The 12,077-nt window shown below is 50.7% G+C and overlaps 1 protein-coding gene across 2 annotated transcripts in view; it reads right to left on the bottom strand.

Moving 5' to 3' along the window:
- Nucleotides 1–6,491: 6,491 nt before the first annotated feature.
- Nucleotides 6,492–12,077, bottom strand: part of USP7 (ubiquitin specific peptidase 7) — a 57,066-nt gene continuing 51,480 nt past the window's right edge. For both annotated transcript variants that reach the window (XM_030883922.2, XM_030883923.2), the window contains exons 25-31: nt 11,989–12,066; nt 11,176–11,276; nt 10,093–10,192; nt 8,554–8,673; nt 8,329–8,400; nt 8,111–8,201; nt 6,492–7,796 (exon numbers count right to left, since the gene is read on the bottom strand). In XM_030883922.2, coding sequence (XP_030739782.2) covers nt 7,690–7,796; nt 8,111–8,201; nt 8,329–8,400; nt 8,554–8,673; nt 10,093–10,192; nt 11,176–11,276; nt 11,989–12,066 — 669 coding nt within the window. In that variant the 3' untranslated portion in view covers nt 6,492–7,689. The remainder of the gene's footprint in view (nt 7,797–8,110; nt 8,202–8,328; nt 8,401–8,553; nt 8,674–10,092; nt 10,193–11,175; nt 11,277–11,988; nt 12,067–12,077) is intronic.

Below are 12,077 nucleotides of genomic sequence, written 5' to 3'. Positions count from 1 at the left end.
GTTCTTTTATATTCTGTATCCCTGTCCTTTGGACTTTAAATATTTTCTTCCACTCTGTAGCTTGCCTTTTTATTGTATCTAGAGATGGTATCTGTTAAGAAGCAGGTGCTTTGATGAAGTAGTCTTTCAAGTTTTTCTTTTATAGCTTGTGGTTTGTGCCTTGTGTCACGTAAGAAATCTTGACACATGATCATATTTGTTAGTTTTCGGTTGCTTTCCGTTTTTTGGTGTTGCTTTTTTCTTTTTGATGTACTTCCTTTTTAGTTAGTAAAAATAATGATACGGTTCCAAAGTCAAACCTATAAACAAGGTATAGTTAGAGAGGACCTGCTTCCACTCTCAACATTAACCGTTTTAGTTCCTAAATAATCCTTCTTTTATTTCTTCTTGGAAATTATTTATCTCCCTCCCCGTTTCCTGACATTAAAAATAGGGCTATATAGGGACTTCCCCGGTGGTCCAGTGGTTAGGACTCCTCACGCCCACTGCAGGGGCCCGGGTTCGATCCCTGGTCAGGGATCTTACAAGCCACACGGCAAGGCCAAAAAAAAAAAAAAAAAAAAAAAAAGTAGTACTATATATATATATACACACATATCTTCTTGTTTGTTATTGGACAGTATATCCAAAAAGAGACTGTTCCATAGTAATATATGGAGATTTTCCTCTTTTTTCCCTTTTTCCCCTTCTTTCCTCCCTTTATTTTTGGTAGCTGCAGAGTCACTATATGGATGGACATTTGGGTTATTTCTCGTTTTTTGTTGCTGCCTTGTGCCTACCTCACCTGATATTTTTGCTAGTCTACCTTTAGGATGGATTTCTAGAAATGGTATGGCAGGGTCAAAGGGTCCCCCATCTGTAACTCTGCTAGGTATCACCAAATCCCCCTTCTAGTGCTTGTATAGGAAAGCCTGTTCCCGCCCAGACTTGCCATAACTTTTGGTTTCTGCCAATCTGATAGGAGCAGGGCTATCTTGGACTATCTTGGATGTTCCCCAGTGTCTGCAGGCGTAATGAGAAGCCATGAAGTATACAGGTTAAGCGCACAGACCTCACTTCGTGCCTTTGTTCGCACAAACCCTGGCTTTGCCCTTCCTGGCTGTGACCCCAGGTGTAGCACGGAGCCAGCCCCAGCGTGGAGGCTGCCCTCTACAGTCGGGATCATCTCTTCTGGCTGTTTCAGGCCACCGATCATTTCACAATAAAAATGCTGGCTTTACTCCCTGGGCCGAACCGATTACCTGGGTTATGGCATTTGATCCCATAACAGTCCTATAAGGCAGCTATCGTATCCCCATTTTACAGGTAGGGAAGCCAGGGGATGCAGGGTTAGAAAGAGTTAGGGCTTTGCCCAAACTCACAGCTAAACAAGCAGGAGAGGCAGCTGGACTTGTGAGGCAACACATAAACTCGCACATGTGTGTACCTGCATGTCCATGTGTGCATACACGCCTGTGTGTTTATCCACACACCTGTGTGCATGTACTCATATACATGTGTATGTACGTACCTGTATCTCTGTGTATATACGCGTGTATACATATACAGTTAAGTCCCTACATACGAACGAGTTCCGTTGCGAGAGCATGTTTGTAAGTCCAGTTTGTTCGTAAGTCCAACGAAGTTAGCCTAGGTACCTAACACAATCGGCTATATAGTACTGTACTGTAATAGGTTTATAATACTTTTTTTTTTTTTTTGCGGTACGTGGGCCTTTCACTGTTGTGGTCTCTCCCGTTGCGAAGCACAGGCTCCGGATGCGCAGGCTCAGCGGCCATGGCTCACGGGCCCAGCCGCTCCGCGGCATGTGGGATCTTCCTGGACCGGGGCACGAACCCATGTCCCCTGCATCGGTAGGCGGACTCTCAACCACTGCGCCACCAGGGAAGCCTGGGACCAGACTTTTAACGTGGGGTCCCTTTGAGGCCATTTGTGGCTCCTGCTTCCCTCCCCTGTTCTGCGTTCCAGTCACCCACAACCAAGAGTGGCCCGTTCACCTATTCACCCATGTGTCCAGCCTCTTCTCCTGGCCTCTGGAAGGCCCTGCCTGCCCCCTTCTCTCTCCACCTATTCCTTCCAGCCCCATCTCTCACTCCTGGGTCTCTGTCACTTTCCCCAGGCCCTGGTGCCCCCAGGGCCTGGCGGGGACAGGTCAGTTTATGGGAGCTGGGATGGGGGAGCAAATCTCAAATCTCTGTGCCCAATTCCCAACAAGAGGTTTAATCCTTAAAATTCCTTCATGGCTACAGCACAGTAGCTTTTCTGTACTGCAAAGGCCGCTGTGCAGGAATTTGGCAAATGCAGGAATTTTGGCACTAGCTGCAGGACAGGAAGCCTCGGTTTCCACATCCAAACAGGGACCCATCTTAACAAGATTTTTAGGACTTAAAAGGATTTTTAGGATTTAAAAGGCCCCAAGTTGCAGGACAGGAATAGAGACGCAGATGTAGAGAATGGACTTGAGGATATGGGGAGGGGGAAGGGTAAGCTGTGACAAAGTGAGAGAGTAGCATGGACATATATACACTACCAAACATAAAATAGGTAGCTAGTGGGAAGCAGCCGCATAGCACAGGGAGATCAGCTTCGTGCTTTGTGACCACAGAGGGGTGGGATAGGGAGGGTGGGAGGGAGACGCAAGAGGGAGGAGATATGGGGATATATGTATTTGTATAGCTGATTCACTTTGTTATAAAGCAGAAACTAACACACCATCGTAAAGCAATTATACTCCAATAAAGATGTTAAAAAAAAAAAGGCCCCAAGTTGGCTTCTGAGCAGGATCCCTCCTGGGTACCATGTGGTCTGCCTGGGGGTGAGGCTGGGCACAGGATGGGCTAAAGGGCACACGAAGGGATTTTTTTTTTTTTTAATAATTTTTATCATGGGGCATTTCCCCCTGCTGTCTTTAAAAAAATTTTTTTTTTCCTTTGGCCGTGCCGCAGCTTATGGGATTTTACTTCCCCGACCAGGGATTGAACCTGGGCCCTCAGCAGTCAGAGCCTGGAGTCCTAACCACTGGACCGCCAAGGAATTCCCCAAAGGAATTTTTTTTACTTTGCAAAATATAACAAATATTATTCCCTCATCTTTTCAATGAAAAGGAATTTCCTAGAGAAAGGGCAGAGAAGTGGGAGAATTAAGAGGCAGAGAAGAAAGAGTATGGCACTGACCTACATTTTATTCACTAAACCGTGGCAGCTGCTTCTCTGTTTTGCTTAGCGCCACCCGGGAGGGCAGTACGGAAGCCGAGGCCTGAGAGATGGCTGGTCTGCATCCAGTAACTGGATGGGCAGCCGGAAACTAGGGTCGGCCTGCCCGGCAGCCTTCAGGTGGTCAGCCCTGCTGCTGCGACAGCGCTGGCAGGGTGTGTCCCACCAGCTGGGGGAAAGGACCAGTCCGGGGACAGATTTCTCCAGATCTGAATGTCAGCCCCCAGAAGATGCCAGCAGCTGCCCCTCCACCCTGCCCCCATCCCCAGAGATGCCCCAGAGAACCGAGTGGGGCACTGACTCCCGAGGGGTGGCACTAGCTGCAGGACGGGAAGCCTTGGTTTCCACATCCAAACAGGGACCCACCTTAAGATTTTTAGGGTTAGAAGATGAAGCATCTGACATAAACTAGGCATCCTGGGAACCAACTTCTCATTTGTAATAAATCCGAAGGGGGCTCCAAGTGGACCCGTGTCGACAAGGCAGGGGGCCACCCATCTAGGTCCCAAGTGTACTGATGGAAAGGGAGGTCAGGCGGGCCCACTGGCCACCACTCCCCAGAGGACGAGGTCTTGACCTGGGACTTGGCCAATCTGCAGTTTGGAGGACCACAGCCCTGCAGAGGCACCCAGGCCAGGCGGGCGACGGTCATGGGGCCTGGATGGCCCTGCCAGAACCGGAACAGGACCCGGACACGCCTGCAGAGCTCCAGCCCGGAGTCTGATTCTGCGCCTGCCAGGCTACTTGACGGGTTTGACCTGGATTCCCAGAGAGGTCCACAGGCAGGAATATTCAGTGGCATGCAAACGCAGTGCTGCCTGTGTGGGTGGTGTCCTGGGCCCTCCTCTACCGGCCTTTGTTCACCGTGGTCCATGCGCCGTCCACGAGGTCCGGCCCAGCTCCCCAGCAGCCCTCTGCGAGCCCACAAAGCCATCTCAGGCCACTCTGACTTAGACTGCCCAGCGTCAGGAGAGACACTTGCCAACGTTTAAAAAAAATCCCGATTTTTGGCTTCTCTTGAAAACTGCGACGGTCCAGCTGCACAGGTCCCTGGTTCGGCAGATGTCGGGCTGTCCCCTTGGCCCGGCCCGTCCAGTTCCCATCATCCCAGGGCCTCCTCCTTCACTGCCTTGTACAACTTGACCTAAACCACCATTCCCATTTTGTAGCCTTGACGTCTGAGGCCTTGGTTCTGGGTCCCGAGACCTCACTGTAGACTCAGGCTGGGGCGCGTGGGACCGCAGCGCCATTCTCTGAGGCTTCCCCACGCTTCTGCTCTGTCTGCACCAACCTCTGGGGCTGGCCAGGAGGGCCCAGGGCTCCGGGGGAGATGGCCACCCTGTCCCCCTCTCCCGTAGCTCTCATCTCAAAGTGGGGGGCCCCTCCTTCCAGCAGGGAGGCCGGCTCGAATACCTGGAAAGAGGGAGCAGTGAATGTGGGTCTCAAAGCCAGCTCTGCAGTCAGCAGAGGCCCCGAGAGCCCAGCCTGACAGATTAACTCAGAATCCCTGTCCTGGTCACTCGGGGTGGCCCGGATGCCTCACTGCCAGCCGCATGTGGGGTGCTCATCGGCGACAGCCACTACAGGACCACTGCCCGCCTGACCTGAGCCACAGAACAGCTCCGCCGCGCCCCCTCCAGGAGTGGACTGGGGGGTGTGATACGGCTGCAGGCAGGGCGCTGGGGACACCTCCCGCTGTTTCCAGCCTGGAGCAAGGCTGGGCAGGGTGGCCAGAGGCGAAGAGGCGTCACAAGGCCGGGAGGGCACACAGGGGCCTGGCCGGACTGTCACACTCTACCACCTGCCCACCTGTGAAGGGGTGAAACGATCCAGCCCCCCAGCAGCAGCCCTGACCCTCTGCGGCACTGGGTCTGAACGGACGAGGGCGCCTCCTCTGTACCGGTGGGAAGGGGGCAGGATTCGGCTTCAGGGGGGCTGAGTGTGGGTTCTCTCCCAACATCTTATGACGAACTCAGAACATCCATCATACTGGGCAGGATCATGCTGTGAACACCCATCCCTGGATCTATCCATCAACAACGGTGCCTGCCCGTCGGGTGGGTCAGTGGCCCTTTAAAGCTGCGATGAGCTGCGATTCTGTGTCTGAACAGCTCAGCCGGCGGGGGGGCCTGGGTTCCAGGCCTCACAGAGTGAGCGTTTTATGTATCATATATTAACTCGACAGCTCGAGGGAGCTGATCACTGTAAAGACACACAAAGCGAGGGAAATGTGGTTGGAACGCCTGAGCCACATGTGGCAACTTAAAATTAAATCAGTGAAAACTCACTCTCTCTGCTACTTTAGCCACGTTTCAGGTGCTCAGCGGACACCTGGGGCTCGCGGCTCCCTCACTGGGCAGGGCCGACGGAGGACCCTCCACCCCAACGGCGGACATTCTATCGGGCAGTGAGCGGTCAGAACAAAAAGGCCGAGAGTGGCAAAAATGCCACAGCACCACCCACCCCCAAACGGGGGATCTACGGCTCCGTCTTGACATCTGAAATGTATGTTTGCAAATGCAGTTTGCTCTTACTTTCTAAAATGAGACCGTTTCTCCCAGCTTGCTGCTGCCGGTACAGTCATGACGAACCCAAGCCCCTCTTCAACGTTACCCTGTGGTTCTGGGGGCCTGAGGGGAAGACACACCAGTCTCAGGGTCCAGAGCAAGCCGTGTGAAAGGCGGTCCTCTTCAGGTTGCACCCCTCCCACCACCCCCATCAGCTTTATGAACTCGGACTCAAGGCCGTAAGTGGGAGGGAATGGAAGCGTAAATCGCACGCACTACCTGCTGACCGTCCACGTTATGAAAAGGCCTTTGGGGAAAGCCATTTAGTAACTCGACAATAAGTTTCCGTGACTTAAGACTATAATCAACCCTGAGCCAAAACCTAAAAGAAATCAATACTTTAATGTTCGAAGTCGAGCACCCGGAGAATGACTTTCCGCAGGAGGGTGGGGCGGGTGGCGCTATGGTCACCGTGGGCACCTGAGCAGGAAGTACCCGCCAGGTGGTGAGCAGCCCAGGGACACAGTGCGCCAGGCGCGGGATGCAAGGCCACCTCCCCTGGGCCACGCCTTCCACCATTTCAGTATTTCTGGTCATCTTATTGTACTTGGTTCCTGCCCGGAAAAACTTTTTCTTAAGCTTAAATGGGATGAGTCAGAGGCAAAAACAACCCCACCCCCACCCCGAAAACCTCATTATAAAGGAATAGGTTCCCCAGGCCTATTTGCAGGGAGAGCAGAAATCTCCCTCAACTTCCACGTCACTCACTGAGTTATAATTTTTATAGAAAATTTTATTCAACATACAACATTTTCCAGCAAAAAGGCAATATACAGGAAGAGTCGGTGTACACTGCTGCTACAGAAACAAACGAAAAATACTGGAAAAGGATGAAAAATAAGTGTCATCTGCTGATTCTATTTTACTGCACTCAAAACTAGACACGCAGCTGGCGTCAGCTCCAAAGGAAAAGGTCGGACTGAAAGAAAACTACACACAATGAATATCAACATCAGTGAAAGTCACTTAGATTCACCCAACAAAATGCCACCTCCTCCCAGTGGTAAATTGTACATGTTCATTCATTAAATATACAATTTCAATTTTCCTTTTTTTTTCTTTTTTCTTTAGCTTTTTTATACAAAGTCAACAGCTTGCTAACACCAGTGGGCATGCCCTCTTTGCTAAAAGGCCCTCCTTTCTTGGTTCCGCCTGTTCCGTTTTAAGGAGACAAGTCTATTTATAATTTTTTCACCTGCTCGAATGAACTCTTGAGATCGTTAGGTTTGCCGAGAGGCAGCATAGTACACCTTAATTGTATTGAACAGCGTTTTCAATTTAATAAAAAGACCCCCGAAGTGTCTGTCAGGCCTGTATTCAGTGCATCCACTCTGCAAACGGGCTGCAGGACAGCGGTGGCTGACGGAAGGGAGACGAGTTTATTAAAAAGACCCAGGCAGCTGGGGAGACCGAGGAAGGGGCGACAATACACGAGTGAAGGAAAGAGCGCTATTTATTAGGTTGTGAGTTTCTCTGTTTCGCCTTTACAGATGCACAAAAGGTCATTGAAAAGTATAATTGAGGGAAAGACGTCAGACGAGCCTAAACAGAAGACTTACTAGCTGTGGGGCTGGCGGCCGGGCCCCGGAGCGGGGACAGCCGAGCCTGTCCAGCGCCGCGCCGCACCCACCGGCTGTTCCCCGACACGCTGACAGCGCCTTGCATCGTGGTTACCATAAAATAACTCTCATTGGCATCCAAGCTTTATAAAAACACCTTCATTTTGCTCAAAAAGGGCAATCAATAGATACAGAGAAGCCAAACTGAACAGCCTCAACAAAATAAAATTAACACCAGCAGCAAATCCTCTTGCTGAAGACTTGGGACAGTGCTCGCGCACCAGAGTTCTTGGCTGTTGTTAAAGGGCACACCCACCACGGTCCGCCTCGCCCACCCGCCAGGGGAGGAAGTCAGTTATGGATTTTAATCGCCTTTTCCAGGTATGTGTAGCGACTCCTCTTTGGGGCTTTGTTGAAGTGGTCGAGCCCTAGCCAAGGCCGAGGATGAGACATGTTACCTGGCAGGGAGAGAAAGCAACTGAGACCACAGAGCCCAGGCTTGGGCCCCTGGAGCGAGTGCACCCCACCCCCAACTGAGGTCTCAGGGCTCCCAAGGGCGGCACCGTCTCCCCTGGGACCTTAGTTTTTTCGGCCATTGTGTGATGCCTGCCAAGTTCATCAGTTACAGGCTGCCGTTCCTCCCTGTTCTACAGATAAGGAAAACAAGGCCGAATCTCCCAGCTGGAGAAATACAAGGGCCGCCACTCGAACCCAGGGCTGCCGGCCTCCCGGCCACTTACTACTTGCTTCTTCCCTGTGGGAGGGCTCTTACCAGGCTGAGGTTCAAAGTCTTTCAAGTTTACTTCATACTCATCTTCATTTATGTACTGGTGTCGGCCCATCATCACAATGGCAAATTTAAACTGAGAGACAAAAATCGAAAACGCCATTCATTCCAAATACTAGCAAAACTCACACCTCTGGCAAAAAAAGTCAAGACTTTAGCATCCCGCCCGACAAATTACTTGCAAGTATCCAAGAAGCGCGTACCTTTTCAAACTCCTTTTCCTGGATGTCTAGCAGACTCTGAATCCGCTTCATCACTTCTCTGAAATGCTCGCCCTGCGACGACAAAGGGCGCATGTGCTCACAAAGCTCATGCCCTCCTGTGCTGCCGCCTCAGGGAAGGAGCCCCACTGAGCAACGCTAACCCAGAGCGCGAGGGCCCAGGTCCCGACCCGAGACACTCAGTCTCTTAGCAGAAGGATGCCTCACCTGGTGTATCCTCAGCAAGAAGGGGATCCCGAATGTCCCAAACACCTCTTTGTGGAAATGTGCCACTGTGATCAGCATCTCATTTTCCTTATCTATGTCTACCTGGTCCAAAGGTATTTCCTGGGGACACAGGTTTTTAACACAAGGGGTTGAGAAATTCAGTTAATGCAAACACAGCGCCACATTTTAATTCTTAATTCTGACTCACTCCTCCAACAAGGGAAGCTAGGTCAGATTTTTGCCAAAATGTCATGTTTGGGGCTTGTTAGAATAATTAAGAGTTTAGAGCCACGAGAAATAGCTAAGCTTAAAAGAAAACTCTGGGGACTTCCCTGGTGGCACAGTGGTTAAGAATCCACCTGCCAATGCAGGGGACACCGGTTAGAGCCCTGGCCCGGGAAGATCCCACATGCCACGGAGCAACTAAGCCCGCATGCCACAACTATTGAAGCCTGTGCGCCTAGAGCCCATGCTCTGCAACAAGAGAAGCCACCGCAATGAGAAGCCCGCGCATCGCAACAAAGAGTAGCCCCTACTCGCAACCAGAGAAAGCCCGCACGCAGCAACAAAGACCCAACGCAGCCAAAAATAAAAATAAATAAATTTATGTATTTAAAAAAAAAAAAAAAAAGAATCCGCCTGCCCATGCAGGGGACATGGGTTCTATCCCTGGTCCAGGAAGATCCCACATGCTGTGGAGCAACCAAGCCTGTGAGCTGCAACTACTGAGCCTGTGCTCTAGAGCCCATGAGCCACAACTACTGAGCCTGCGCGCCTAGAGTCCGTGCTCCACAACAAGAGAAGCCACCGCAATGAGAAGCCCGCGCACCGCAACGAAGACCCAACGCGGCCAAAAATAAATAAATATTTTAAAAAAGAAAACTTTTTTTAAAAAAAACTATTTATTTGGCTACATTAGGTTTCTGTTGCGTCACGTGGGATCCTTAGTTGTGGCATGTGGGATCTAGTTTCCTGACCAGGGATTGAACCCGGGCCCCCTGCATTGGGAAGGCAGACCCTTAGCCACCAGACCACTTGGGGAGTCCCAAAACTCTGGGTTTTAAGAGACCAAATAATGAGTTGTTCCAGTTACTGTGGAAATCTCAGCAGTTTTAAAATCAACAGGGACCCAGTTTCTGACTAGATGTGCTTGATGATCCATACTTAAAATTAATTTCTAAGGACAAATAAGTGAGCTATCTGGAGTAGTAGAGAGTAGAAGGGTGGCTGCCGGAAGCTGGGGCGAGAGTCTCAGCGGAGCAGATGGATGGCGGTGAGGAATGTCCAACAACACGAATGTGCTCACACTACTGAACAGTACATTTTAGGTTAGGTCTATTTTATCATAATAAAACATTCAATTTTTCAAAATCTGGCAGAATTACATTAACCTCAGGGGTCACTTCATCTACCGGCACACAAACAAAACGACAGCCACTGCCAGGAGCCGCCGTGCTGCCTGAATAAGCTGCGGGCGGCCGCCCCACCTGCCGGGGCTCAGGAGCCCTTCCTCCCTGGTGCAGCCAGAGGGACGCTCACCTCTATTCGAAACGTTCGACTTGTCGCAGGAGATAAACATTCTAGGAGTTCGTCTTCTTGATGCACACCAATAATTTTGTAGCTTACGATTTCTAGCAGCCTGTGCAAAACAAAGAAGAATGTGAACTATATACATTCATGTAAAAAAAACTCTCTAGGGGCTTCCCTGGTGGCGCAGTGGTTGAGAGTCCGCCTGCCGATGCAGGGGACACGGGTTCGTGCCCCGCTCTAGGAAGATCCCACGTGCTGCAGAGCGGCTGGGCCCGTGAGCCACAGCTGCTGAGCCTGCGTGTCCAGAGCCTGTGCTCCGCAACGGGAGAGGCCACAACAGTGAGAGGCCCACGTACCGCAAAAAAAAAAAAAAAAACTTTCTAGAAAACTATTCGTCCGTCGTTTTATTACAAAGCTACGAAGATTCGCTTGTCTTCTTATGAAGATTTGAAATGTCAAAAGCAGGTATCCTTGGGGAGCAGACAGAACACTGGCCAGGGACACCCTCGGAGCGTGTGTAAATCTTTCTTGCTATGGTTCCGAACTGGGCAGGGCTTGTGATATGTTTCTCACTCTTTAGATAACAAAGGCCTCATTCTTTTATTAATTTTGTAAAGAAAACATTCCGGGAACCAAAGAGCCCCAAAGGTTGTTCCATCCTGTGAGCCGAGTGTAAGACAAGGTGATGAGACCAGCACCTGACACTCTGAAATAAAAACTGAACATCAAATCTGGGCTTCTTTCTGCGGCTTGAACGCTGGCGAAACAGATGAGAAGCGACCAGATTTCTCAGACACAGTCAAGGCCCACGTTTTCCAGCTTCAGCTCATCAGTCTGCTTGAATCACTCTTCCTCTGCTTGACTTTTCTACCTGAATCTCCCTTTTGCACTACTGCTAATTAATATCCAGAGACACAGGGAGGGAAGATGGGCAAAAGAAAAGGATTAAATGTGAAGTATTTATATAAAGTGTTGCAAAGTATGGGCTGAAAGGTGAGCATGGCAACTACTGGGGGGGGGGGGCACTGCGCAAGTACAGGGCTGGGCCAGGGCTGCCCCTGCCTCCACCTTCAGGATTTGGGAAATACTCGCCTAAGTTTCCCTGATGCCTTCTCGCCGAGTTCCACAGCCTTTTTACATTCCTCTAACAGGTCCCGGACACACCCGTGCTTGTCTGGATACAGTGTTATTTCCTAAGAAACGACAAGATGAAGGCTATACAGGAAACAAGACACACGCGGGGCCTGCTTGGGCCCATCCCCGCCGACCATCACTCAGACCACCTGTCCAAGGCTGGCAGCCGCCCCACACCGCAGGGAGTCTAAGAAATGCCATTTTGAGGCAAAAAGCTCGCCATTCACAGGACAGCTTCTCAGGAATTTCTCCCCCCGGAAAGGTCACTAAGAGGCTGTCCAATTCTCAGCATGGTGAGACAGAGGACAAGGACCAGGGTGGACTGTGTCATTTCAGCCTGACAGCTGCACACGGGTGACAACATGGATGGCACATGTCCCAGATTTCCTCTCAATACCGGTAGAGCTAGAAAGGTGAACGACTTGGGTGTCTGAGTAGGTACAGACTTTCCAGAAGAACCACTTAATGTGAGGCTGTGTCGTCTGCAAAGGGCCCAGCGGAGCTGCCACCGGCTCCAAGGCCAAGCAGCAAGGTCCCAATCAGTCGGAAAGGGTCTCCCTGACACTGTCACTCTGCCTGAAGCCTCAGAGGTGGCGGCAAGGGCTGGGTGGACAGAGCTCCTCCCCCCACCGGGGTTCTCGAGCCGAGTCGCTAACACACGCTACCGCTTAGGGAGCTTTCTTTGGTGGTTTTAGTTTTCAGGGTCTGGAGAAGAGATACAATACACAAGATGCAATAAAAATAAAGACTCACACCATAGAAAAGACTCACCTCTTCCCTAAATTGGCTGTTTAACCATATACACTTAAAACTTCGCCTGTTCTCAAAGTCCGTGATTTTCATCTTAAGCTATTAAGAAA

This window comes from Globicephala melas, chromosome 15 (assembly GCF_963455315.2).
Source record: "Globicephala melas chromosome 15, mGloMel1.2, whole genome shotgun sequence".
Lineage (NCBI taxonomy): Eukaryota > Metazoa > Chordata > Mammalia > Artiodactyla > Delphinidae > Globicephala > Globicephala melas.
Note: the sequence above shows the minus strand (reverse complement) of the source record. Positions and strands in the feature narration are given on the sequence as shown.